At 34.6% G+C, this 26,843-nt stretch overlaps 4 protein-coding genes across 4 annotated transcripts; 1 reads left to right on the forward strand and 3 right to left on the reverse strand.

The window, feature by feature from the left end:
* Nucleotides 1–657: 657 nt before the first annotated feature.
* LOC136803690 (mitochondrial basic amino acids transporter-like) lies at nt 658–3,348 on the reverse strand. The gene is made up of 4 exons (XM_067060407.1): nt 3,203–3,348; nt 2,928–2,971; nt 2,296–2,388; nt 658–1,516 (listed from the first exon to the last, which is right to left on the reverse strand). The coding sequence occupies exons 1-4, from the start codon at nt 3,231–3,233 to the stop codon at nt 809–811; spliced, it is 876 nt and encodes a 291-aa protein (XP_066916508.1). The 5' UTR covers nt 3,234–3,348; the 3' UTR covers nt 658–808.
* A 1,678-nt stretch (nt 3,349–5,026) lies between these two features.
* On the reverse strand, nt 5,027–6,865 carry LOC136803692 (dynein axonemal assembly factor 3-like). The gene has a single exon (XM_067060408.1). The coding sequence runs from the start codon at nt 6,825–6,827 to the stop codon at nt 5,490–5,492; it is 1,338 nt and encodes a 445-aa protein (XP_066916509.1). The 5' UTR covers nt 6,828–6,865; the 3' UTR covers nt 5,027–5,489.
* Nucleotides 6,866–7,060: 195 nt separating this feature from the next.
* On the reverse strand, nt 7,061–14,298 carry LOC136803693 (DNA-directed RNA polymerases I, II, and III subunit RPABC2-like). The gene is made up of 6 exons (XM_067060409.1): nt 14,197–14,298; nt 9,641–9,701; nt 9,337–9,376; nt 9,066–9,165; nt 7,932–8,003; nt 7,061–7,424 (listed from the first exon to the last, which is right to left on the reverse strand). Exons 1-6 carry the CDS (start codon nt 14,232–14,234, stop codon nt 7,337–7,339), a joined length of 399 nt encoding a protein of 132 aa, XP_066916510.1. The 5' UTR covers nt 14,235–14,298; the 3' UTR covers nt 7,061–7,336.
* A 2,766-nt stretch (nt 14,299–17,064) lies between these two features.
* Nucleotides 17,065–24,190, forward strand: LOC136803694 (protein MAK16 homolog). Its single transcript, XM_067060410.1, has 11 exons — nt 17,065–17,145; nt 17,402–17,448; nt 17,771–17,880; nt 18,225–18,403; nt 18,640–18,677; nt 19,178–19,232; nt 19,500–19,574; nt 22,585–22,695; nt 22,984–23,001; nt 23,455–23,514; nt 23,920–24,190. The coding sequence occupies exons 1-11, from the start codon at nt 17,131–17,133 to the stop codon at nt 24,085–24,087; spliced, it is 876 nt and encodes a 291-aa protein (XP_066916511.1). The 5' UTR covers nt 17,065–17,130; the 3' UTR covers nt 24,088–24,190.
* The last annotated feature ends 2,653 nt before the right edge of the window (nt 24,191–26,843 follow it).

The following is a 26,843-nucleotide window of genomic DNA, read 5'->3' on the forward strand; positions in this document are numbered from 1 at the left end:
AATTGGTCCCTTACAGTCACTCCAAAATTCGAGAAAATTACAGCCTTATAGTGCATTATCTCTCATATCGAGCCTTACAGTGCATTTTGTGAAGCCTAAAATGTACTCTTAAAAGTTGCAGGATTATCCAGAATTAAAAAAAAAAAAATGACTACGGGGGTTTACTATGAAGTCCGATAGTTACGTTACAACTATAAGTATGTACCTGATGATTGAAAACAGCATATAAGGGCTTACTACAATAGCTGATGAGTAGAATATACATTAAAAATTCCACCATAGTGTCCTAGTGGGTTGGTTGTCCGCCCTTGAGATTTTGAAAAATTCCGGTTGCCCCCCTCCTAGATTTTTGGAAAACCTCTTGCCCCCCCATGATTTTCAAAAAGGTTTCTGCCCCCTTTTGGAATTTTTACCAAAAACTATTCCCCTATTAACTATTAAGGGGGGGGGCACTATGTCCACTCTTTGTTTATGAGATTCTTATAACACGCACGAGAAAGAGAAAGAAAGACCGGAATTCAAAATATTCAGAAATCGATCACACCCGATCGTTTAATTTCAAGCCTTTACTTGCAAGGGAAATTTTCTGTTTTTACTTGGAACAACGGATGTAAAAATCATACGATTTAGTTCTACCCACAAGTGGAAAATTTTGTGTAACAATGAAAATATTTTCTTAGCAAAGCAGTAAAAATACTGTAATCTAAAACTCCCAATAAATTGAACCCCAGTTAAAATTTTAAAATATAGGTCCATCCAAATCTACCTATAATTATATATACCTATCATTTTAATAAGATAAAGAAATTCAAGTTTCTGAATGACGTTTCGCAAAATAAGATTCTACAACAGATACGGTTGAAAACGTAACACCGTTTACGGGAAGAGCACGTATCAACGTCGGAAATAGTCCCCGAAAGAAGGTCTTTACGCCACCTTCACGGTAACATTCCGTAAAACAATGCGCGTAATTACGATATTTTCCAGCGGGTGCGAATCCCTCAGAACAGACGCGTGTTTTGATGACGTCAATAGGGTAGATAACCAACCATGAGATAGCACCTGCTAAACTACCGGCTAACGATAATTGTAATACGTTAAGATCGTGTATGTGTTGATCAGCTCCAAACATCAGTTGACATAACCATGGATAAGAAGAAAAATAGATTCCGTAACCAGGAGAATCTCGAACTAAAGTGATCCAAAAGCTACGACCAGGACCTCTGATACCTTCCTCAAGGTACATTTTATGTAGAACATCAATGGGTCCCTTATATTTACGTTGTGCTCTAACAGTCCTCTCACCAATGTTCTGCACTTGTAGCCTTGTTTTTGTCATTTCAACTGGGGCCGCAAGGACCGACATTAAAGTGCCAGTCACCATGCCAGCCATGAATTCCCCTTTAAGATTGGGTTGGAAATATTGACGAGTGAAACGTTGGATACCAAACATGAGAGCGTTTTGTGCAGACACTCCAACAATGGGTGCTGTTGCTCCTTTGTAGATACCAGTCACCTGTTAAAACGAAAATACTTAAACGATTAATAAAGGTCGTCAACGATCATAGGCATAAATAAAAATGCTTATTCAGCAATCATTGCTGAAAGACAATTTTACCGTTAGCCCAAAAAATTTTCATAAGGGATTTTTGTTCGAATAGCCTTTCCCTCATTGCATTACCAATTGATTTGTTGCTTTATTCTACTTGAAGTTAAACGATACTTCTATCTATGAGGTATCTGGGTGCATGGTTTTACAAGGTTTTTTATGTTTTTTTGTACTTTTGGCCATTTCTCAAGACTGAGAAATATCTCCTTTTTTCGTACATCTGCATCACGTTTACGGAAAATTGTTTTTATAAATGGTTGCTTTTAATAAAAATAAAATTGAGTGCTTTTTAAACACATTTTGACTACCGACAGGAATGAAAAAACTGACTCGTGTGGAATGTCATTGAAAACTTTACCTTCAGATGCTAAGTCAGTGGCCTTAGTCTAATTTCAAATGTCTTATATTATGTCAATCGTTGCAGAGTCTAGCGTAGTTTAGTTAGAAAATCAAAAAATACTTTCTCTATCAAATGTTATAACCGTTTGAAGTTGTACATTTTGAGTTGAGTAAATTCGTAGTCGACACCCGTCTCATTAATTTTGAAAAACGAACTATTGCCTTTCAACAAATAAATTCGTCTATAACAACATAACAAAAGTCAGAAAGTTTTTGAAATTTAGAAGATTTGAAAGAGGTGACTCAAATGTTCATCGAAATCAAGAATTACAAGCTGGCATTCATACCCCTTCTTGTTTAATGATTTTGATGGTACCATCGATAATACCTTTGTAACGTAAACCACTTGAGGATTGGACATGTTCTGATTGCAAGCGAACCTTGAAAATGAATGAGGGAGAAAAAATGCAAGGGAATTATCAAGGAACTTGAAAGGTTGAATTTGTTGATCTACTGGCCATGAATTAAGAAGTCTATCCCATTTCTACTTGAGGTACACTAGAAAAGGCTATTTTTAGGATAGAGCGCCATACCTACTCTAATAGCTATAACTTACACCGCCTAAAATCAGATTACCTAATAAGCTATAATCGCTTAAGTTTGAGGCTATACCGAATATAAATTCTTTACCGACTGGAGCTACCTGGTAAAAAAAGAGAAATTTGGATTGATTGGAAGGGGGTCAGTGTATACGGTTGAGAACTGTTCCAACAGCATATCGAGAAATTTGAGGAGCCTTTATTCAAACACTTAATGCAAGTAAACCGATATCCAATTCAGCCATTTTGTTTATATAAGGGGATTTGACATTGCAATCTTTAATAACGCTCGTCATAAGAGGTATTGTGCCCCAGGTCTAAGTCCAGAGTTTCTATAAAAAATGCTGTTAGTAGTTTACTGATGAATGCTATAGACAAACCTTTATGGTATCGAAAGGATGACCAACAAACATACCAAGTCCGCCTGATGAAGAAAGAAGAGCAAAACTTTGTATAAACTTTATGCTCATGTTCTACCCTCAAAAGAAATTTCCCTAACCTCCTTAGCAAATACCAATTACTGTTAAATTTCTAGGACAAGTCACTATATCTATATCACTATATTAAGCAAAATGAATCGTCATATAAGAAAATTTAACCTGCGTACTAAAGGCAGATGAAAAGCAAAACTTTGAAAAAATTAAAATATACAAACCACCAAGACATCCTGCGATGAAGCTATCCATAATATAGGAAATCTAAAAAACAAGCTAAGAATTGAATATAATTCTAAAATCCAAAAAAACATAACACAATTTTAGCTGAATCTTTTGAAAGAAAAAAATATTTTTGCAAGAGCATTTGATATAAATTAAGAGGAGAGTGAAGTTCACAGGGCATTGTTTTTATACTTTTTGTAATGTGAACCCAAAATAATTCGGGCCTTTTAGAAAAGAAAAACAAGACAACGATAGTGTTCAGTATGAGAAATTTCACAGAATAATCTATAGTTTTAAAGAAGGGTTTCAGGTTTAAGGATGAGATTTGAGCATCTGGAAATTATGTCCAGACATATACGTCAGCTTTTAAGTCACCTTCTAGAGGCTGTTAATTTTAATGGAATAAAGATATGGAAAAATTATCAAATTTCAACAAAGTACCTAACTTCCGTGCCTTTTACTTAGAAACTATTTTTTCAAAAATTCAAAGTTAACTTCTTTCTATAAAATATTGTGTTCGAAAAAATCTCATTCAAATGGAATATATTTATCTAAATAAATAATTATGTCATCAATTTATAGTCAGTCTATCTTCAATCTTTGAATAATTTATATATTATCCTTTTTAACGTATACTTTTAACGAAATTCTAATTAAAAAAAACTCATAATACATATATAATTTACAGAACCCACCATACAAAAATATTTACAGAACATACGCTAAGTAATTAATGAAATCACACCCTGAAGTCTTCCCATAATGGTTTAAAAATACAATAAATATATCTTTTTTAATAAAGGAGCCTGTAAATTTGGGCTCAGCTATGGCTGTATTCTTTTGTGCCTTCACTAAAATAATTCAAACTAGGTAAAAGTAAGAACTGTCTCATTTACTTAGTATTTTTTGAGGAGAAAATGGCTCTAAGGAGTTTCTCTAGGTTCAAGCCAAATTTATTTAGCCATATCTTTAAAAGCTATTCATAAGTTGTTCAAAAGAACTAACCCATTAGTCCGGCGGCGAAAAGGGCTTTTTTGCATCAACCCTTACAAGTAGTAAATATGGGTTTTTATTTTATTTTCTCATTATATGGTCCCTTGGGACCCCAAAACCAGTTTTTGCCAAGCTGGCAAAGCTGGGGAAAATTCTTTATGGGGGCTTGAAGGAGGTAGGGTCATTTTAGCCTGGGGGTCCTTAGAAAGTCGATTTTCGAAGTTCTAATTTAGCTAAAACTGATTGTGCCATCAGATAGAGCTTGAAGAGTAGATCTCCAAAATGGGGTCATTTGTCTCATTTGGCGGACTTAGTCTCCCGGAATTGGCTGATACGTCTTCAAAAATGCAATATTTTATGCTGACGTCAGCATTTTTGAGAGAATTTCCAGCGAAAGATACCAGTTTTAACAGATGCGTCTTGAAAAGTACTATCGATTAGAGGGGTCATTTATAGGGTTTCCTAGGCTAGATCATGAGATATTTGAGTTTGAAATTTTGCTGACTCAGCGCTTTTCAACGTTTTTTGCCCTTTTCTGCTGAGTCAGCAAAATTTCAAACTCTAATATCTCATGATCTAGCCTAGGAAACCCTATAAATGACCCCTCTAATCGATAGTACTCTTCAAGACGCATCTGTTAAAACTGGTATCTTTCGCTGGAAATTCTCTCAAAAATGCTGACGTCAGCATAAAATATTGCATTTTTGAAGACGTATCGGCCAATTCCGGGGGATTAAGTCCACTAAATGAGACAAATGACCCCATTTTGGAGATCTACTCTTCAAGCTCTATCTGATGGCACAATCAGTTTTGGCTAAATGAGAACTTCAAAAATCGACTTTCTAAGGACCCCAGGCTAAAATGACCCTACCCCCTTTAAGCCCCCATAAAAAATTTTCCCCAGCTTTGCCAGCCTGGCAAAAACTGGTTTTGGGGTCCCAAGGGACCATATGATGGGAAAATAAAATAAAAACCCATATTTACTAATTGTAAGGGTGATCCTGGATCGCCGCCGGACTACATGTAAATTTCATTGAAACGTTAACACACTCAAAACTATATCCAAGAAGGGAGACATTAATTCAAGAATATTAAACATGGAAAATTTATTTTGTCCATCCAGTCTGATATTAAAGAATAAGCACTTTGTTTCATCTTTTGTAACCAAAAGAGGCTCAAATACAAATCTTTCGAATCGGAGCTTGATATATACGGTATATTTCATTTTTTTCATTCTATATATATTAAAATGTTCAAACCAATCTGTTTAGAAAAGGTTCACTGCAATAACTATTCGCCTTGGTATTTGAAGACGGCATAAGAATCTTGTTGGCATTTAAATTGTTTACATGGTTGGCAACAAGAAGTGCTTGCCATTCCTTTAATTTTCTTAGCATATTCCTCATGCATTTCCACTTTCAAATCTAACATAAATTTTGTTGACTCGATGACTAATATTGATTCCTTGTCATGGAATAAACTACTAATTGAATAATCAAGGCAATGAACCATACTGTTAGAGAAAAACACCATATCGAAACGTCGCTTGAATTTACTTTTCTTATGAAGCGAACCAACGCAATCCAGTGGAAGAAAAATCAATTTGAATTTCTCTTTGACAATACTCAGCATTTCATCTTCAACTTCATTTTCCGAGACTTCTTCAATGATAACACCGTCACTTTCACTTTCGTTTTCCACATTTCTACCAGTTAAAACACGACTCATAAAAGATTTCAAATTATAAATAGAAACATCTGTGGCTGTCTGTGTGTGTACATTGTTAGCTTTTTTGAATAAAGATTCATTCTGAGATTCAACACCAAAAGCCACATAGGGGCTATTCAAAATATCACCCCAATAGCCACGTTTAGGTATGCGCTCCCCATCCTTCTTGAAAATCAATCCAGAAGCAAGTGACTTGTTAGGGTAAACATAAGCAGTTTCATCACGAAACTGAAAAGCAACACCATTACCTCTCCACTGTTTATATTCGTTCCAATTCACAATAGAAGCCTTTTCTTTTAAACTCATACTATATTCCCAATCAAAGGCATTGTCCTTTGCATCATAGCGGACTCCAAGGTGTGCTCTGACACGGTTATCCCAACTCTGACCAATATCAAAGACATCCTTGTTGGTATTTCTCCAGAATTTAAAAATACTTTCCAACTGGTCAACCTCCTTGAATTTCAAATTGGAAAAATCGAAATAAGGATATGTCTTTTCAGAATATGAAGGCTCTGTTATCATCTTTACATATTCATTTGAGCGTTCAACCAAATAATCCTCAGTATCATGGCGTAATAGGGAATTACCAAATAGCTCTAAAAACATTTCACTTTTTTCTTGGATATTGAGTTTAGAAGGTAGCTCAAAAGCTAGGTTAGTCAATAACATTTGACGCGCCATATTCTCCAGATTTGATTCAACCAAATAAAAATTGATTTTCCCATCAAAGTCATGACAATTTGACAAGGTGTGAAGTATGTGTCGATTGTCTGCAGATCCTACCAATAAGACATTCATTTCTTTACTTTGATTGACTTCGTGTGTTTTCATATGTTTTATTATATCTAATGATGGGGAAAATCCCCACCATGCTACCTGACCATAAGGTGAATTCATCTGAAAAATACAAAAGGGAAAATAATGCAATACATTTGAAACAAAATTATTATAAAACTTTTTTACTTTATTACTTTTTAGATTATTTTATAACCATCTTCTAAAACTTAAGAGTTAGGGTGACAGCAAACAATCATGAGTACTTTATTACATTAACTCAACTTAATATAAAAATGGAAGGACCCAAGAAAAGAAGAATCGATTATTTCCCCAAAAAAGTAAGGAAGATATAGTAAAACAAATATAAAATGATGTATTTCAGAATACAAAATAAATGCCGTGCTGTTCATTACAAAATGATGATGTCATTTTTATTGTTCATAGTATATTGCTTTGTGTGTCCGTTTCACAGGGTAAAAAAGTTTTGTTCCTTAAATGTTTCTTCCTCTGTCTTCTCTGAAGTAAATTTGATTTAGCACCACTGAAAAGAATTGAGTTTGACCACCAATATTTACAATAAAAAAGTTCTTATAAATAAACTATGTGCTAGTACTACAATCCAAAAGTTTTTAATCAATAATCAGCTCATCAATTGCCCAATCTTCAAAACTTCCATCTGGTAGGTATCGTCGAATAATGATAGGGATTTTTCTGGCTCTGAAAGAGAGAAAGAGAGTATGAGTATTTCAACGGGCAAATGACCTTCGATTATGCCCCAGTGTTGCAACTGCCTTTGGTGAAGCTGGGTGAAGCTGGGCGAAAAGTTCAAAACTATACACCAATTTAACATCATTGCTTCAAAGCTACCAGGACGAAACTCCTAGTTTGAAATCTCAATTGGACAGATTTTGGTTTACAGACGAAAAAGTTGCAACATTGATTATATTATTCAGGATTGAGGTTCAAGGTGCGCCGTGGGCCTCTAAGAACCTATCTTTTTTACAAATGCTTGTTGTTACAATTTTCTTTAGATAAATGATGGCCAATACTCTGGTAGCTTAACAGACAATGTAAGATGAGGACAAAGAGCGAGGACAAAGAGTTAGGACCGTAGAGTATTGGATTTTGCAGCTATAAAACTAAAGCTGCATTGAAAGAAATTATACTATAAAGATTAAAAAAAAAAACTTCATTTTGAAAAGCACAAATAATGTAATGATTTACTTTAATTCTTTCATGGCAATTTGTAGAGGGTCTGTTTCACCTTCCAGCTCAACCATCACAGGAGCATTCATACTAAAAACAAAACAAATAATCAAAATGTTTGATTGACAATGATTCAGTCTGAAAACATTCTACAGCTTGGACCCTTTTTTAACCCTTTAACTACCAAGTTGTTTTTTTAAGGATCAACCTATTCGCTGCAGGGAAAATGGAGGTTAGAACTTCAGAACCTATTTGTTACATGTCAGTATATCACATTTAGCTTGACTTTCCCAAATTATCAGGAATATATAAGTGATATGTGTTTACTTTGAGTATAAAATGTAAAATTATGAAAAACATAATTCAAATATATTTTACTTCTTTCACTTTTGTCATTCATTTAACTGAAGAAATCGAACTTATGAAAAAACCTTGGCATAATGCCAGCATAATCATTATAATACACTTACTTATTATACCTCTCTAATATTCTTAGATAAAACTTATTTACATGCTTAGCAATTTCGTTGCTTTATACTATATTCTTCTTTTTTAAGCATAAAAATTCTTTAATCCTCAGTAAGCTGAATACAGAAACTAAGTTGTTGATAACAGAATCCACAATGGGCAAAGCGGACAAAGGTAATCTAACAGAAATCACAACGCCCTCCAAACAACATCACAACTGTTGCTTGGCATAATGCCAGAATCTGCACAGAGAGTGTAAGTCCAACTTTTCCACACAAGTCCAACTTTTCATATTAAAAAAAAAAGCTTTGACGTGTAAGACTTCTTCCAAATACGATAGGGGTTTTAAAGCTTTTAGGGTAGAGGGTTAACAATATTTTGATCAAATTATGTATCATACTGTAATATCATATCATAACACCTAAATAATTGGATCAATGTAAATGGCAAAATTTTTACTTGTGCGACCATTTTACATTTACACTTTACTACAGAAATTTTAAGCTTTTTGCGTATTTCAATTGGTAAACTCCTAATTGGAAACTAAAAAAACAAATTGGATGCATGATAAGGGGAAAGCTACATAAATAGGGGTTGTCATGACCCCTAATTGCATACTGTACATACATAGCATTGAGGACATAAAATAAACTATCCCTTTTTAATAAATCACTCCACAATTACCTGATTTGTAAAGCCCTTGTACCAAGAACTCTTGCTCTTTCATATTTTGTCATGTATGGAGTTGTCACTTTTTTCTTTGGAGCTTGTGGTTGGTTATCATCTACAAAAAAATTACATAAATTACATATTACATATACATTTAAGTCTATTTAGGAAAACCTATTTTACCATTTAAAAAATCAAATATCGATAAAATTATATCTTCTTAAGCTTTATCCAAATAAAGTCTCTGTTGATTGTGAAAATTATCAAGAGCTATGCACTTTGTTACCTGTTGCAGGGAGCACATCTACTTGAGGCATGTCGTCACCCTGTATAAACAAAGAGAAACTGCTTATTAAGGCTTAATTTTCTGCATGCTTTTAAAATTTTCATGCAATGGGCTGCGATACGTTGAATGTTATCTGAAACCATAGTTTGTAAAAGGTTATGCTTTGAAAAACTTATTTTTCTCAGAAATTTGTGATCTTTAATAACATTGTCTGACTTTGCAAGAGATTTGATTAAGTTCAAAATATCTTAGAAAAGCTATTCTATTTTATACAAAATATTTTATCATACAAATTATTGCTTACCAAATTCTCATCAGGTTCCTCAAAGTCATCATCCCCAGCATTGTCCATGTCATCATCAAATCTATATGAGATAAAAAAACTGTTCAATCAGCACTAGTCTTATATTTCCATAGTACACAACACCCTGCCAACGCACTGAACTTGAAGGTGTCAAATGAGAAAACTTTTTAGCACCAGACAATACAAACACTGAACAGGTTGTAATAAGTCCTGTGTGTCATGCGCGCAATAAAATGAAAATAGTCTGGTGTTAATCACCAGATAGTCTGGTGCGCTGGAAGGGTCGTTGTTGTACCAATAAAGAAAAAATTGGGTTTTTACTTTTAAAAAAATCATTCATTAGAGAATGTCAATAGACGCATTCCAGAATAAAACAAAAAAAAATCGGAATCACTGATTGCTAATAAACAGTCAGAGAGGAAAACATTTTTTTTTCAATCAGTGATTCTGACCTTTTTTAATCCTAACAATAAGAAGGGTACCAAAATAAGACAAGGAAGAAGGGATATTGACCTTTGACTATCTTACTCAAAATCTATTGTACCGGGTGACCCAGAAAAAAGTATAAAGGTTTGATGGATAACTGTGTCCAAAATAATGTGAATTTTTACTATATATACCAGGCGGTGTCAACCAAACATTATCAAACCGATTTTCGTTATCGAACCATCGAACTTTATTGAACAAAATCAAACGATAGCTGTTCGATTACCGAACCCGATCGAACAGCTATCAAACTTTACGAAAAATTCTTGATAAGTTCGATTTAGTTCGATGAGTGTTCTTTGTTCGATGAAGTTCGATTGATGTTCGATGAGTTCGATTTAAGTTCGATGTTGTTCGATGAAAGTTCGATGTGGTTCAATGATTGTGTCGGATTGATTCTACTTTTCTTTACCTTTCAGAAAATTACGAGGTTGTTTAATCAAAACACAGGCACCGTATGCTTCACTCATTATTGCTCATTTGAAATAATAGAGATGATACTTTCTTTAAAGAAAGTAATAAAAATAAAAATCTTTTTTTTACAAATTAACGACCAAAGAGCTTGTAAAAGCTCCAGCTTGTCCCATTCGATGGGATAGATATAGGATGGCCCGCGAGAATGGCCCGTGGGCGGCCGCCAATACGCCCTCGGAACATAAATAAAAAATTTGGCGGCAAGGTATAAATCGATTTAAGCAAACCAATCGAACTTCATCGATCTTAATCGAACTGATCGAACCTCAATCGTATTCAGCGAACTGCGATCGAACTTTAATCGTATAATCGAACAGTCATCAAACTTTACAAATGTTTTCCCGGTTTGATAGGTGTTCGATTGGGTTCGGTAATCGAACAGCTATCGTTCGATAGGGTTCGATTAAGTTCGATAATCGAACAGTTCGATTGACACCGCCTGGTATATATAATATATTCTTTTTAAATTGTCAAGGGGAAAGACAAACTTGAAAGTTGGCAGATAGCTTTTTAAAATTGGTACAGTGTGGTTCTAAAATAAAATTCACTTTTGAAAAAGTCCAAAAACACTTAGAAAGGAGTATCAAATCAAATCAGTTTTTTTAAACATTTTTCACTAATTTTTTTTTAAGAATCATTCAGAATTACTGTTTTCCTATTATTTGCCTATTATTATTATAGCTTTTGTTGGGATAATTGAACAAAATCAGCTGGGATCATTAATTAAGTTGTAAAAGTCATTAACAAAGTGAAATTTTGAGGGTTTCTGTAAAAGTTTGACATGTTTTTGGACTTTTTCAAAAGCAAATTTTGACTTTAAAAGCTTATAACTTGACAAATTAAAAAAGTTATACCGTGAAGTTGGGTAACTTGCATCAGTGGAGGGAAACTTGTATTGCCATCAAATGACTGACCAGCAATCAAAGCAGCAAAATTTCAAAACAAATGAACTAGCAGCTCTACTCTACTATTTTTGTTTTGATTCAACTTTGTATTTTAATGACCAGCCAGGTCATTCATTTGAGGGCTATGCATGTTAGCCTCCGCTGATGCATGTTACCCAATCTCATGCCTTGCCCGGTAACATCCAGACGGTGTCAATCGAACAACTTTGAACAAAAATCGCAATCGAACCAATCGAACGTAATCGAACTCGATCGAATAATTGCGAATTCCATTGTCGAACGTAATCGAATCTCGGTCAATTCCTGGGTAATATTCTATTGTGTTCGATTGCGTTCGAGTAAGGTTAGATTGGTTCGATTAATAGTTGACTATGTTCCATTGGTTCGATTGATTGTCAATTACATTCAATTTAATATTCAATTTTGTTCGATTACGATAACGTTCGACGAGTTTGATTGCGATTAAATTAAATTGGATCACTCCGTTAGTAAGTAAGTAAGTATCTATTTACCATTTAACACTACAAAAAAGCTAGAGCTTTTTAGCATGGGCGGCCGAGCGCTAAAGTATTGTACGAAAGCGATTAAAATCTAAATCAATCGAACGTAATCGAACATAATCGAATACAATAGAACGTTATCGAAGCAATCAAATGGCAAATCCTAGGTAGTATTCGTTCGATTCGTTCGATTGACACTGTCTATTACCAGTATGGATTCCACGAAATATCGCGCCAAAGATATTTTTCCGTACAGCAAGCCTCACGCCAAGCAAAATTTCTTTTGTACCAACATTCAATTTTTCAATAAGGGTGCAAGATGGGAAAAGAGGCGCATGCGCCAACATACAGTGTAGCTGGAACCTCGATATTCCAGGATTAGAAAAAGCTATACCTGTTATCTTTCTTCTTTAAAGAATCAACAAGCTATCAACATCAATAAATTACACACATTTACTCAGAGAAACTTTTAAAATTTATCTGCCATTATGACTTTCTTGAAGCCGTTCTGAAATGAACCAATCGGGTTATGAATCGGAATTCCTATGGGAGTTCTTTTCCGAAATTTGTAAAATAGCTAAGTCGGCAAAAAAACTTTTCCCGGGGGTTTGAGGGAAAAACAGAACTGATGTCATTTGTTTTTTATTTAACCAGATATTTAAATTTGGGCTCAAAAATACTTAAATAAATAAGTTAATAGTATTCAATATACTATTTGTATCTAGCAGAAAATAAAACACTCAGAACGACATCGTTTATCATTTGGAATACCCCCGTATTTGGACCATTCTATGGTGGGCGCAAAATAGGGCGGAAACTAAGTACCACCCTCAGTGCAAGATTGCCGCCTCATCTTTATTCGCCCGCGCGAGAATGCGAGCTAATCATTTTTTTCTCGCGCGCTCAAGGGGAAAAGGAAAGTGATCGATATTCTTTGAAGGAAAAACGTCAGAAACAAACCCAAAGACCAAAAGATGTATTTTGTTGTTGACAATCGATCCTGTGAAGATGAAAAAATTTCTGCTTTGCGTTTTTTTCGGAACGCTGAAAAACTCTAATTTCGATCATCCTTTAAGATAAAGAGGTTGCGAGATTTGGGTTAGCGAGGCAAAAATCGCTAAAAAGCTGGTAAAATCGTAATCCTCAAAAATCGATGTTCCAGCCTCACTGACATAATTAATAAATTGACGCGAGCATAACTATAAGCAAGCGAAAGCAATAAATTTAGCCAAATGAAAGCTAAAAATCGATGGATTATGGAGTCATTCATGCCGAGCTGGAATTATTACTTTACGCCAACTGAAAATCAAACAATCTTTGTAAGTACCCTTACGCCAATGCGCCAAAAACGTTTCAGTTGTACGCCGAAGATCTTCGGCGTTAGTTACACGAAATCCGCCCCATACTGGATCTGGGTTGGCAAACAATATCATACTCCTGGATGCACCGTCTCTTATTTTCCCCCTATTTTCTAATTTCCTATCTACTATCCTGATTTTCTGTCTTTCTCAAGTGTTTCTAACTGTTTTCTAAGTATTTTTCTGGCTCGAACCACCAAATGCAAGCAACCTTGGTTTACAACCCCAACGCCTAACCGCTTACGTCAATGAGACACGACAGAAAGCTGTCATTCACAAATACTTATAGCGTGTAATTTACAGACCTTAATTAAGAAAGCTCCCAACCCTACGCTACCGGTACGAATGCCCCTAAGAAGGCCTTCGGCCTTATATTGCGACTCTCGAGCTCCAACCCTAACCCTAACTGATAATAACCGTACCACGGGGGTGTGTCCGTGGATTGAAAAATTTCACTTGCATCCTGGAGTATGATATCATCTGCCAACTGTCTGGTAACATACACCAAATTTTAAGTCTGCCTTTCCTCTTTACAATGACAAAATAATTTGTTAAAAGCTCACTTTATTTTGGGCACAGTTAGCCATCAAACCAATATACTTTTTAGAAAAAAAATATGAAAATTATAAAACTAAAACTTAAAAAAATAACTTTTTAGAGAAAAATTATGAGCACGCAATTTTAAGAGGATTTCCCTGACTGATTTAGGCCACAAAAGCCCTTTATCGTACAAGGAAGAGTATCAAAAGGGTTAAAATAACAAATTGAATTCTTCTGCCTTTGAAGGAAGGATTCAATGTGAAAGAAATCGAAAAGAATTAAAGTAAAATTACCCTCCCATGCCATCTCCAACATCTTCTTCGTCCGCCATCTTGAACTTTTCTCGTGCGAATGTTTCTTCTCATCTCTGAAATTGCTGTTTGTGTTGGTTTTGGTTATTTTGCTAGATTCAAATTGGCAAATTGGGCGTTGTTAAAGGGCGTTACTATTTATTGCTTGAAATATATATCAAAATGTGTAAATCTGAATTTCTACCAGTTTTGAATCATACTTAAAATATTTTTAAAGACTTTTTTATTATACAAAAAATATTTTGTTCAAAATTGCAACCCTTTTTTCCGCCATTCTTTGGAGACTGTGGAAGGATAAAAGCCATTGCCACAAATCCCGCCGACTCACAGATAGGATTTCACAAATCACGGAATTAATGAAACACATGGTGAAACTAGGTACTCAAAGTTTTCAACATCTCTTTGTCAAAGTAAGTTCCATTTTTGTTATGATATTCGAGGTGGCTTTCTCTTGGAGGGAAGTCTTTAGTTACCTTGCTTGCAAAGGCTTGCAGATCTGGAATTAAATATTTTCATCTTGATTTTGGCAAGACCCAGTGGCAGAGTGGATGAATTCACTCAGAAAATTTTATGTAAAATGGGTGAAAGAAACAGCAAAAGTTTGTTATAATATCTTAAATTGATGATAAATGTTTCTGCAGAGAATTTTTATTTAATTTTTAGTTAAGTTCCCTGGCCATGGTCACAAATAACTTCTGTGACACTGTGTTTGCATTGTCCGAAAGACTGATAATTTTTCTTACTTATCTGAATCTTTTGAAAAAATGAATTTTTTTGTGAAAAAATTCTTTGAGTGTTGTTAAAAAAAATATTTTTGTTATAAATGGACGAAAAAAAATTTGAAATTATGCTTTCCCTAATTATCATTAAAATGTTCTCAACAGCTGTTAACCAAGTAAAAGAAAATCTAGCACAAAAATGGCTTTAGGTTGAAAAATAATCGCAATTTAGGGTAATTTCGAGCATGTTTTGATGATATCACTCAAAAACAGGGGTGGTACCTGGAAATCTTTTCTGAAAACAGTTACTACCAAGGTGTAGTAACTGTAAAGGGTGGTGGTCCTGAAAAAAAGTGTTGAAAAAAGCACTTACTACACATCATGTCTTGTAGTAACTGCGTGCCCCCCCCCTGTCAGGGAAAGGATTTTGGGTAGCGTGCTAAAGGAAAAAGTAAAGAAGTGAGCGCTACGGTAAAGGGTCTTTGATTTTTTCCTTTGAATTTTTAATGGAATTTCATTTTGTCATCAATGCCACAGCTAACTTTCAACATTCTGATATACCTACCCACTAACGGTCTTTTCCCGTTACGCGTGGCGACTTTGAATATGGACGTTGCCCCTTTTGGGAAACGCATACCATGAGTGGTCCTAAATCTGACAGCCCTGCCTAAATCCGACCCCCCCCAAAAAACTGCTATGAAAAAAAATTGCCCATAGTTAGGGAATTGTGCAAAAAACCAAACATAGGAAGTTTTCCAAATCCCCTATTTCAATTAACCGACCGTGACCGCTTCATGCTTTGTTTAATTCTATTGAATTTCTTTACCTCTTGCTTTAAAAATTATAGCGCAGTTCCAACCCCACTAAAATTTTACTTTAGCTGCTTGTAGAGGATTTTTATAATAGGTCCATTGTTTTGTTGTTTAAATAAAAATTCTGCACATGCATTATGAAAGAAAAAATCAACAAAAAAAAAATTTTTAACAGAAGAGAAATTGATTTTGTGTTGTGTTTTGTTTTGTTGTTTTTTTGTTGTATTTATTTTTCATTTCATTTTATGTTGCCGCCTTCTGCTTTAATTTTTTTGCTCCGAGGAAACCCCAATATTTAAAGCATGCTTTAATTTTTCAGTGTGACCTCCCCCCCCATAATTCAGTCTAAGTTTGCACAAAGTTTGAAGTTGAAAATAAAAATATTTTGTTTATAATCAAGGGATGAGTTTTAAAAAGAAGTACTTGAAAAGTAATGGCACTTGGTAGAGCACTAATCAGGAAATGAGGAAGAATCTACAGAGCTTATTGTTTTTCCAGTGAGTCCCTTGTCACAAAAAGTTCATTTTGATTATATTATTAATATGCCGGAAATCGCAGTTTTTGCAGATTTTCATCGGACTTTTCCCTTATATTGCGTTGTTTTTTCACACAAAAACATTATTAATAGCAATGTCCACCATCAAGCATGGTTCAATTGTCAATAAAACTGATTTTTGAAGCTGGAACTTTCTAAAAATCGCCAGAACAGCCGATTTTCGCCGGAAAATTGGCATTTCTTGAATTTCTCCAGCTGTACATTATATTTTTTCATGAAATTTTGCACACTGATGCAAAATGACAATACCTAAAATGTGACGGAGCCCGACTTCTGATTCTTCTGATTTTTTTCCGGCCGAAAATGCCGGAAATATGCCGGAAAACCCGTTTTTTTTGTATTTTCTCGAATTTCCATCGTTATCTTTTCTGATTTTTTGCAGAAAGATGCATATTCGCAATGCTCAAAATACAGTATGGCCGAGTTCAATTTTTGAGAAAAAATTTTTTCCGGTTGAAAATGCCGGAAATGGCCGTTTTTGCATATTTTCATTGGATTTTTTCCTTATATTTCTATGTTTTTCACACAAAACATTATCTTGATAACAATGCTCACCATCAAGCAGCATCAAGCATGATTCAATTGTTCAATTGCGACATCCCTTTCCCCCATCAACAATCAATGATGAATTTATTGCGTTATACATTTTCGCTAAACGCTATATTTTCTGACTGATATTTTTCATTTTTCTCCTCGCATTGCTATCTAACTATGAAAGTCAGGTAGGTCCATTCAACATCTAGCTTGTTATCACCTGGTTTGATTGTTTTGCAGGATAAATAATTAAACAAAACAGAGCAAAAGTTGACTACAAACAACAACCAACATAATGCAACATGATGAGGTATAATATATTGTATTATCAATTTCCATACCTTACTACTTTTATTTTTATAGTTGATCCATTTTTCAATAATCTAATCCCCACTAAATTGAAATTATTTTCTCACCTCAATGTTACTTGTTTCAAAAAAAGTACTCCTTTTTTTGTGTTTTCCATATATCGTTGCTGAAAAAAGCCTTTTGCATGTATTCTGGTTACAAGTCTTGACTGCGCGGCTAAGGGTTAGTGTAAATTCATTTCCAAAATTTCATTTCAGGTGATTTGGCAACTAATCAACAATGGATTTTGTTCTTTCAAAGTAAAGTAAGTTGTTTAGTTTCCATAGTATTTTTTTTGTGTTGAACGGTGAAAAAGAATGCGGCTATTATATTTTGATTTTTCCCATAGTATCTTCTTGTATGTATATCTTATAAATCCATTCAAACACTTTTTTCTGTGTCATTGTCTTCATTTTATTGATCAACTTCAGGATAAATCATCCAAACTAGTATTATCTGCCTCACCGTACAACTCTTTTTGGGGTGTCAAACAATAGCTGAATGGACAGGTAGAAATCACTATTCTGTGGCCAATCCAGATTTTTTATAAGATAATATCTGTGTATTCTCATGTCTTTTATCAACAGAACCGAGACGAAGACACTTTGTCAGAACGAGTATAATGTCTCTGGTCTATGTAACAGACAATCTTGTCCTCTAGCAAATAGCAGATATGCAACAATCAAAGAACATGATGGTAAGGCTTTTTATTAAAGACATTTTGAGCATAACTCTGAATTTACAATTAAAACGACAAAACCAAAAACTGTTTTATCTTTATCTCAAAGTATAGCTTGAGGTGCATTGAGATAAACCTTGGCCACGTACATAGAATGTTTGCCTCAAGTCTTTGCTTTGACTATATCTTATAAGACTGGATATCTTACTCAATTGGTTGCTATCATTTTGAATTTTACTTCCATTTACTTCCACAAGTAAGGATAACGTTGTTTATTTGCATCTCCAATCTGTTCCAATGCAGTAAATATCAATCAAATTTTAAGAAATGAGATTTTGTTACTTCTCAACTCTTTTTTTTAGGTGTATGTTACCTATACATGAAAACAATCGAACGAGCTCACACACCTGCCAAACTGTGGGAAAAAATCAAGCTAAATCGAAATTATGAAAAAGCTATGGAACAAATCGATAAACATTTACTGTATTGGCCAAGTTATTCCATCCATAAATGTAAACAAAGGTTCACAAGAATTACACAGGTAGCTTTTCCTTTCTGAAAGATTATTTTTTAGAAAGAAGTAACCGGGATTCCAACAAATTACATGGTACTTGTTTTCAATAAACATCCTCATCATGATGAGATATATTTATATATCAAATGGTTTAAGAAAACTTTCTATACGCTTCAAATTCAAATGTGATCAGACAGAGGAATTATGAGTATGACATGAATTTCTGTATTGCTAATGTTTTGTTTGTGATTGTATTTTTTTAGTACCTTATACGGATGCGTAAATTGCGTCTCAAAACACAGTAAGTAATACATTATCAAAAACCTCAAACCTTCAAAATAAAATAAAGAAATATTAGATTTCTTTTTCATTTTTACTAGGCTGCTCGCATCCTCTCTGTTTTATATTAGGGAATGCATATCAATTTTGAAATAATTCGGTCCAAATTTTATCCCTGTACTTTTTTTCTTTTTTCCCAATATTGATTCTGCATCATTATTGTCAGGGTAAGAGTGCACCGATTGTGCATTTTTCCAATAGAGTAGGAAGCATGAAGTTTTGTGTTAGTGCCGTGAATATTAGAAACATTTTAAGTATCTGACCATCTTGCGGAACAACTCGGTTGCTCCTTTTTTTATGTTACTATACACAATTGCCCTCTTTTTGTTCTAACTTTTTCTGGATTAGTATAAATGCAAGGATGGAGTAACTTTGAGTAACTCTCTAACAGGAGTTCTATAAAATCTATTCAATACATTTCGGGGTTACATGCTGTAATCGAGCTTTTTATATCTTTAATAGAAAGAAGCTAGTGACTGTCAGCAAAAAAGTAGAACGACGAGAAAAAACTCGAGAGGTAAACATACAAAACTTTTACTTGTACTGTGACAAATAAGAGTAAACAATTCTTTTCTTTTTTAAGACTTAAAAGCGCTGACACTTTTAATTGATATAAAATTAATTTAGTTAGCACGATTTAGTGTGTACTTTGCCTCTTTCACATCATTTTGGGAACAATAGATTCATTCAGCATACGCTCAGATTACTGTATGTTTACTGGTGTTTTTAACACCTATTATTAAATGAGATTTTACACTACCTTTTCCACATTCCTCTATTTCAGGCGAAAGCTTTGAACGCAGCACAAATTGAGAAGAATATCGAGAAAGAATTACTGGAAAGATTAAAGAAGGGAACGGTAAGACCATGCTTGACCCATAGCGTGAATAAGAATTATAATAACAATAGCTACAGTTGACGCCCTCTGATTCGACGTTGTTCTATTCCATTATTCATAGAATTATATTTCACAGGTCTATCGACCTCTACGAAATAATTTTAGATTTATAAATTGTCTAATTCTTCATCTGTCGTCCAGTCGTCAGAAGATATGGACAGAAGAGAAGACGTTGTTTTGGTCTTTGTCCTAGATTTTCGAACTAGGCGAAGGTTTGTTCTAGGGCTTCCTCTTACATGCCAAACGAAATCGTCATTTTCTGAATTCATTTTTTTCGCCTTTTGGCACATATCTTTAATGATTTTTCTTTCGTTGATGGTGAAGTCGTCTGTGATGCTAAAGCCACCAATTTCATTGAATCGTTTCAGCTTATGCAGATTTTGCATTATCCGTTCTTTTTCCTCTATACTTTTTAAGATCAACTTGATTGGACGCCAATGTAGCCCTTTTTGGTTTTGTCCAATGCGATGATGGTGGGACGGTTTGATATCTTGAACGCCAATGTTACCTAGTATACCTTCAATATCTATTTTGTCCTGTTCCTGTTGTTCCTCTTTGTTGTCTACCTCTAATTCCACCATTCCATGTATAATAATATTTCGTTTTCTTGATTCGATGTCTCTTTCTTCATTCTTGTTTTCTTGTTGGTGTTCTCTCACTGCTGATTTGAAATTATCCTTGTGTTTCTTAGTTATTTCAGCGTATGTTTTTTCTGATGTTTTCTCTATGTAATTCGTCGTTTGCTTTATTTCTTCTTTTATAATCTGCTTGGTTTTTATTTCAAAGTCAGCCATCTTATTGGTTAAGATGTTTTCGATATCGTTCTTAAGGCTGCGGTTCTTGGCTAGCTGGTTTTTGAGCTTTTTAATGACGTCGTCCTTCTTCTCAATCTCCCTCTGCATCATATGATACGAGTTCTCACCTATTTTACTCATTAGAGATCGTGTTATCCGCACGCAATTCTGACATAGATATTGTTCGTTATAAGTGTTGGCAAAAATTTGCAGCTGATAAAGCGGTAATTGTGTGCACTCGTAGTGTACCATGCGGTGGCATTTTCGGCATTTTAGACGGTTTTGGTCATCGTCATCTGAGCAGGAGGTGGGAGTGCATGTTTGGTTTTGTTTAGCTTCTTCAAATGGTTGTTTTTCTTGCTTTTTGTCGGTTTTTTCGTTCATGTTTTTGATTTTGCTAAATTTCAACCATTTTTGAAGAACTGCTCCATACGCTCCATTATTCGATAATATTGAAAGGCACCGTCAACGAGAAACTTTCATAAACGACGCTCTATTATTATTCGATACTCTCCCATTCGATGAAAATTCAATCGCCTTCTCGAATAAGAAAGCACGTCAACTGTATTTAAGAGAGCAATGTCAAAACACAAAGGTCTGTGCTCAATTCAAGCTAACTAATAACGAATGAGGTGTAATATACTATACTATGTTTGTATTGAAAAGCATTCGTTTGGGCTTTTCCAGATAAAGTCCCTACCCGGTCCACCAACCCACCCCCGTGTTTAGGAGGTCGGATCCCATAGGGGGTGTACCAAATCTCAAAATAAGGGACTGGAGTTCCAGGGGCTCTCGAAAAAATGAAGTTGTGGAATTCCAGGGGCTATCGTTCCAATAATGTTGGAATTCCATAGGGGTACAGCAGAAAAATTCGCCTCCTCAACAGAGAGATACCCCTCTCTTTCAAACTTTAACTGGAAAAAGCCCAATGTTGTCTCTAAGTTTGTTATCAATACTGCAGTGAAAAAGAAGATTATGTAATAATTTTGGAGTCATTGCGTGATATCTTCGCTAAATTTTTGAATCATCGTTGACTCATTAGAGATTGTAGTTCGTAGACACTCAATATAATATATTTTGAAATACGAGCGGAACAAAGCTGTTTACCAAGGACGTGCACATTGGCACATAATTTTGTCTTCACATCGTTATTGTTTTGCTCGTTATTTCAAATCTTCGGGAAAGGTAGCAGCAGGGTTTTGAGATGAAACTGTTCATTTATTATGTCAGTATGGAGGATCTGAGAACCCACCTGGAGTTTATTAATTATGTTAATTTACGTTATTTACATAATAAGAAATAGGGTTATTAAAAACAGTGCCCTTCTTGGTCTCATCCATTAAAATCAAAATTCTGACATATATATATAGAAAAGGTCTGGTGGAGATTTTGGTTATAAAATAAATATTGATTAAGGTTTGTTTTAGCATGTACAAAATTTGAGACCAATAAAGTTTTCCTTACACAAACTTTTAGAAATTAACGCCCCTTAAAACTGGTACATTGTCAGAATTCCCCTCCGGAAAAAATTTTTGCTCCGTTATTTCAAGATTTGAACACCTTTAATCCGCCTCTGGCACTTACTGGTATTGTGTGCCGAGAAACAACATGCCAAACAAACAAACTATACGTGCTGTTTTTACATACAAAACCATCAATTAATTGATCAATGACGAAAATTATCAATATCCCGTAAATCTTCTTTTCTACTCATGCAAATTTTAAAAATACTTTTTAGATTTCGTAATGTGAAAACCATAAGTTGATATTGAACCGTGGCAGTATGTTAACTAATATACGCATGTCAAAATGTCTCTACTTTAAAACCTTACCCCACGTCAGTGATAGAGTTATTTCCTCTCCTAAATTTTGCGCATGTTTCCCTGAGTTTCCCAAAGGTTTTAGGAAAAGACTTCCTTGCGTAAAAATATGGATATTTGTTACGGTATTTTAAGGTTCTTTTCAACTTTTAATTTCCGTGAAAATTCAAATTCATTCCGGGTGTCCTTTAATGATTATCTTTGGACTAGGCCTATTCAGTAGGCTGAACTGTTTTTAGATTTTTGTGTTTATAACTTTCCAGAGATAAGTCTTATCCTGCTTCTTTCTTTAGTACGGAGATTTTTACAATTTCCAGAGACGGCTCTTAATAAGGTGTTTCTTGTTTTTTTCTTTAGTATGGAGATATCTACAACTTCCCAGAGACAGCTTTCGATAAGGTGTTGGAGGACGAAGAGTTAGAATCGGATCACGGCGAAATGGAAGATGAAGATGAAATTGAACAAGAGGTATAAATTATTCCTTTTTGTTTGGTAATAGACCTTTTCATAAATTACGTTACGAACATCACTTGCCTCGTTTGAAAATACTGCCATAGTAATTTATGAAAAGGTCTATTTACTTTTCTGTTTTATGAAACAAACATTTTTTACGAAGCTAATTTTTTCGTTTGACCTTCCTGTCTTTCCATTATCCTAGAGGTTTCAAAGCTCCAATTTTGCGAACTAAATCAATAGTTTCACATGCGTACGTGCTCATAAATCTATTTGAACGTCTTTATTTTCTTTTTGATTTAGATAGAAGAAGAATCAGAAGTAAGTGTGACTTTCCCGTCAATCTTATCTTTGGTTGTAAACATTTCTATTGGATTATGCTTCCCAAATGACCCTGGTATTGACTAGGACTTTTACCGTGGATCTCCAATCACTTTATTGTAAAAGGAAAATGATCCAGCAAAATTGATTTACCTTCAATTTTCAACCATTATTACTTATTACTGCTAAAGTCGATATGTCGATTCACTTGTTATTGTAGTCAAAAGGGCAAATCTCGACATCCAGGTCTTTATATGGCTAACCAGGCTTCTAAAAATTTTTGAGATTGACCCTTTAGCAGAGCCTGGCCTACACGAAAAAGATGCATAAATCATTATTCAGATTTAAGGTTAGATAAATGTCTATTGATTTGAGATTGGCCATTTTGCCCTTTTGTCAGCAAATGGGGCTTTACTTTAAAATTCATTTGTTTTCGTTGATGGATTTTTTTAGGAAGAAGCACCAGAATTTATCGCTGATGAAGACTTTGATTATGATGAAAGTGATATGGAGGTAAAATGATATCCGCAATCAATTTTTCATTAACGTTCAAATTTATCATTTTTCAATATCATTTTTTTTCGCCGAGTCTATCATCTTCTTTTACTGCCAAAAATATCTTTCTTCTTTTTTTCTCTTGGCGAATATCTAAAAAAACACTGAGATAGACTTAGTTGTCCTTTGCTCATCTAGAAGGTACCTTAAAGGGGAAAACTTACAGTAGCCGGGTAAAACTTTTCGTCTGGGAAAACTCCGTCCCTTTTGTGGAAATCTTTGTCACAATCTTCTTGTTGACCAGAAAAAGTTCGGAAAAACTTCGCCGCTATTCCCCGAGCCCTTTTGAGACAAACAATACGAGATGGGAAGAAATAGAAGTCTTAGATGGTCTTTCTACCTTTGTCACTTCTTCCGCAACAGGATTACGGTTCGTTTTCATCGGAGAGTGAAAGTGAAGAAGAAATCAAACAAGAAGAAGAGAAAGAAGAAAAAGCAACATCTTCCAAACAAAAGAAAAAACGAAAGAAAATCGAAATCGAATATGAGCGAGAAACCGTACCCAAATCAAAAGTCAAAGCAACACGCTAACGATCAAACAAAGGATACCCATAAGTTTTTTTATTATTTTATATTTTTTCTTATTACTCTCTCGTGACCTAAGGGAAAGATTTAATAATTATTTTCGACAGAATTCTTAACGCCTTCATATATATATACGTGGTTCTCGCTAAAAATCCTTTAAACCTTTCAATGCTTAACAAGTTTGAAGTGCTCGTCTTCAGTCTTCAAGCTAATTTGTAAAGTATTAGGTATTAAGGTACGAATTTTTCTAATCAGCAAATCAGCAAGCTTCGCTCGTGACTCTTTTTGTGAGGTATCGTATATAGCCCCAAAATGAATTCGATTACCGTTGTGGATGTTAACATTTATAATAAAGGCTTGATCTTTTCTTAATTTCGACCATCAAACTGTTTAATTGGGCTATTAAATGAACTAAACAGTATAAGCAGCGGTCAATGGAAAGTGTAGGCTTCCTTGTAATGTTTGTTTTTCAATATAAAGGAGTGACCCTCGGTTATTCAATAACACTTAAGTGAGGCTCCTTAAAAAAGTCTTATTACAACCCCTGATAAAGGAAGTCAACAGTAGGGTTATAGTTAAAATGGGGGCGGGTAGCCCGATTGTTGGATGGATGATCTGGAGGCTTTGCTTGGATGTTATCAAAAAATCTACTACCCTAAATGTATCGAGGGTTTTATAAATCCTAGCGAGTGGAAGACTCTTCTAGTCTAGATTTTTAAGGCGTGGTAAACTGAGAGTGGTAGGTGATATATTGACCAACAGTTGATGATATGATATTAGCTCTCCTCACCGGGAATGGGTTCTACTCCTTGCAAAGTAGGAATTCCTCCTCTTTCGATTTGGAACGCTTAGCACTGTTCAGACACCGCTGGTTCTGTGTACGCAGACGCAGAACAGAATGAGTGACATCACACACCACAATGCCTGGCATATCACTCACACTCTGGTTGCAGAGTAGTGGTACCCAATTCCCCTCACATGGTATGGGTTGACCCGGCCGAAGGTGTGTTCATTTGCCAAGTGAACCGTATTACAGTGGGAATCGAACTCGGGTCTCCCAGACGGGAGTCAAGAGCAATGACCACCACACCACTACGCCAACAGTTGATGAATGCATATTAATGTTTAGACCTAATGTATGCTAACACTACTCATAACTTTCTAATGAAATTACTAATGAAATTACTAATGCACGATTTAGCGTTTTCCAATATTTTTGATGCGTGTTAAACATCATTTTTATGTGTCGTTTACTTCAAAATATTGCCTCACAACTTAAAGGAAGTTGAAAAGTAACAATATTTTACTTAATGTCTTAATTTTTACAATGGACTTGTTGTTAGAACGTCATGGGGTAATTTCAGCATTTTTGTTTGTACTTTTTAATGATTTACTACTAATTTCTCAAATTTCTTTCTTTCCTTCCTCTTGTTTGCCACAAGTTTCACATTCAAATTTCGAAATCAATTTTTTTTCGGTGGTTTTCTCTAAGATTTTACTGTAAAATTGCAAAATAAAGCATGATTCTGCAATTTTTGATTTAAGTAGTAAGTCAATGTAGTTTTGAATGACGAAAATTCTGCCAATACTTTCTTACTTTTTATTATTTTATTCGGAGATACAAGTTAGTGCTTTGGGTCGTCCCTTCCCAAGCAGAAATTGAAATTCAGAGTGATTTGAACTTTGTGGATACTTTGAAATTATAAGATTTTCTTGGAGCCAGTGTCATATTTGGTTCATCCTGTGTATTCAAATTTAGATATAGCTTTGACTATATCATTGTCATTTGATTTAAACAAAAACCACCAAATTTAATTTCTTCGAGATGACCAATTTCAGAGATATTTGACAAATAAAGCTAATCGAACCACAACCTAACAATCTGAAAAATAACAATGATAAAACGTTAAAATGATAAAAGTAGATCATAAATTGTGCAATCTTGTGTGATCAATTTGACTAATGATTAAAAAAACTTGAACTATCTTGACCAGAAAGCTCAGTTACGACAAAAGTTCAAATGTCTGTCCGACATATAAAAACTGTCACTGACCCAAACCTCACAGTGCATATCTCCACGATGAAAGGTTTTGTGACTGGTATATTTATGTTTTTAGAGACTAGAAAGACTGTACATTTGGATGAGAAAATCCTTTACCTTCTAACTGAAACTGACTCAAACCTCACAGGGCATATCTCCACGATGAAAGGTTTTGTGACTGGTATATTTATGTTTTTAGAGACTAGAAAGACTGTACATTTGGATGAGAAAATCCTTTACCTTCTAACTGAAACTGACTCAAACCTCACAGGGCATATCTCCACGATGAAAGGTTTTGTGACTGGTATATTTATGTTTTTAGAGACTAGAAAGACTGTACATTTAGATGAGAAAATCCTTTACCTTCTAACTGAAACTTTATTTTTCACCAAAAATGCAACTTATTTCGTAACAGTCCCTGCTATAGTCAAAACTATATCTAAATTTAAATAGGAGGAACCAAATATGACACTGGCTCCAAGCATTTGCAAAGATTTTGCAATAATTCAAAAGAAGGAGTTGACTTAGTGAATGAAAGGGAGGGAGGGTCGGGTATTTTAGTTTCTATTTCCTTTGTACAATATATAACCAGTTTTCATTTTCTAAAAACTCACTGCATGATATTATATTATTGAGTACAATATTTTCGTTTCACTGTACATGTTAATACCCGTTACATTAATCATGGGTTAATTGAAAGCCCTTTTGGTGCAATTATTAC

The sequence above is a fragment of the Clytia hemisphaerica genome, unplaced genomic scaffold, assembly GCF_902728285.1.
Source record: "Clytia hemisphaerica strain Z4C2 unplaced genomic scaffold, Clytia hemisphaerica genome assembly, whole genome shotgun sequence".
Taxonomy (NCBI): domain Eukaryota; kingdom Metazoa; phylum Cnidaria; class Hydrozoa; order Leptothecata; family Clytiidae; genus Clytia; species Clytia hemisphaerica.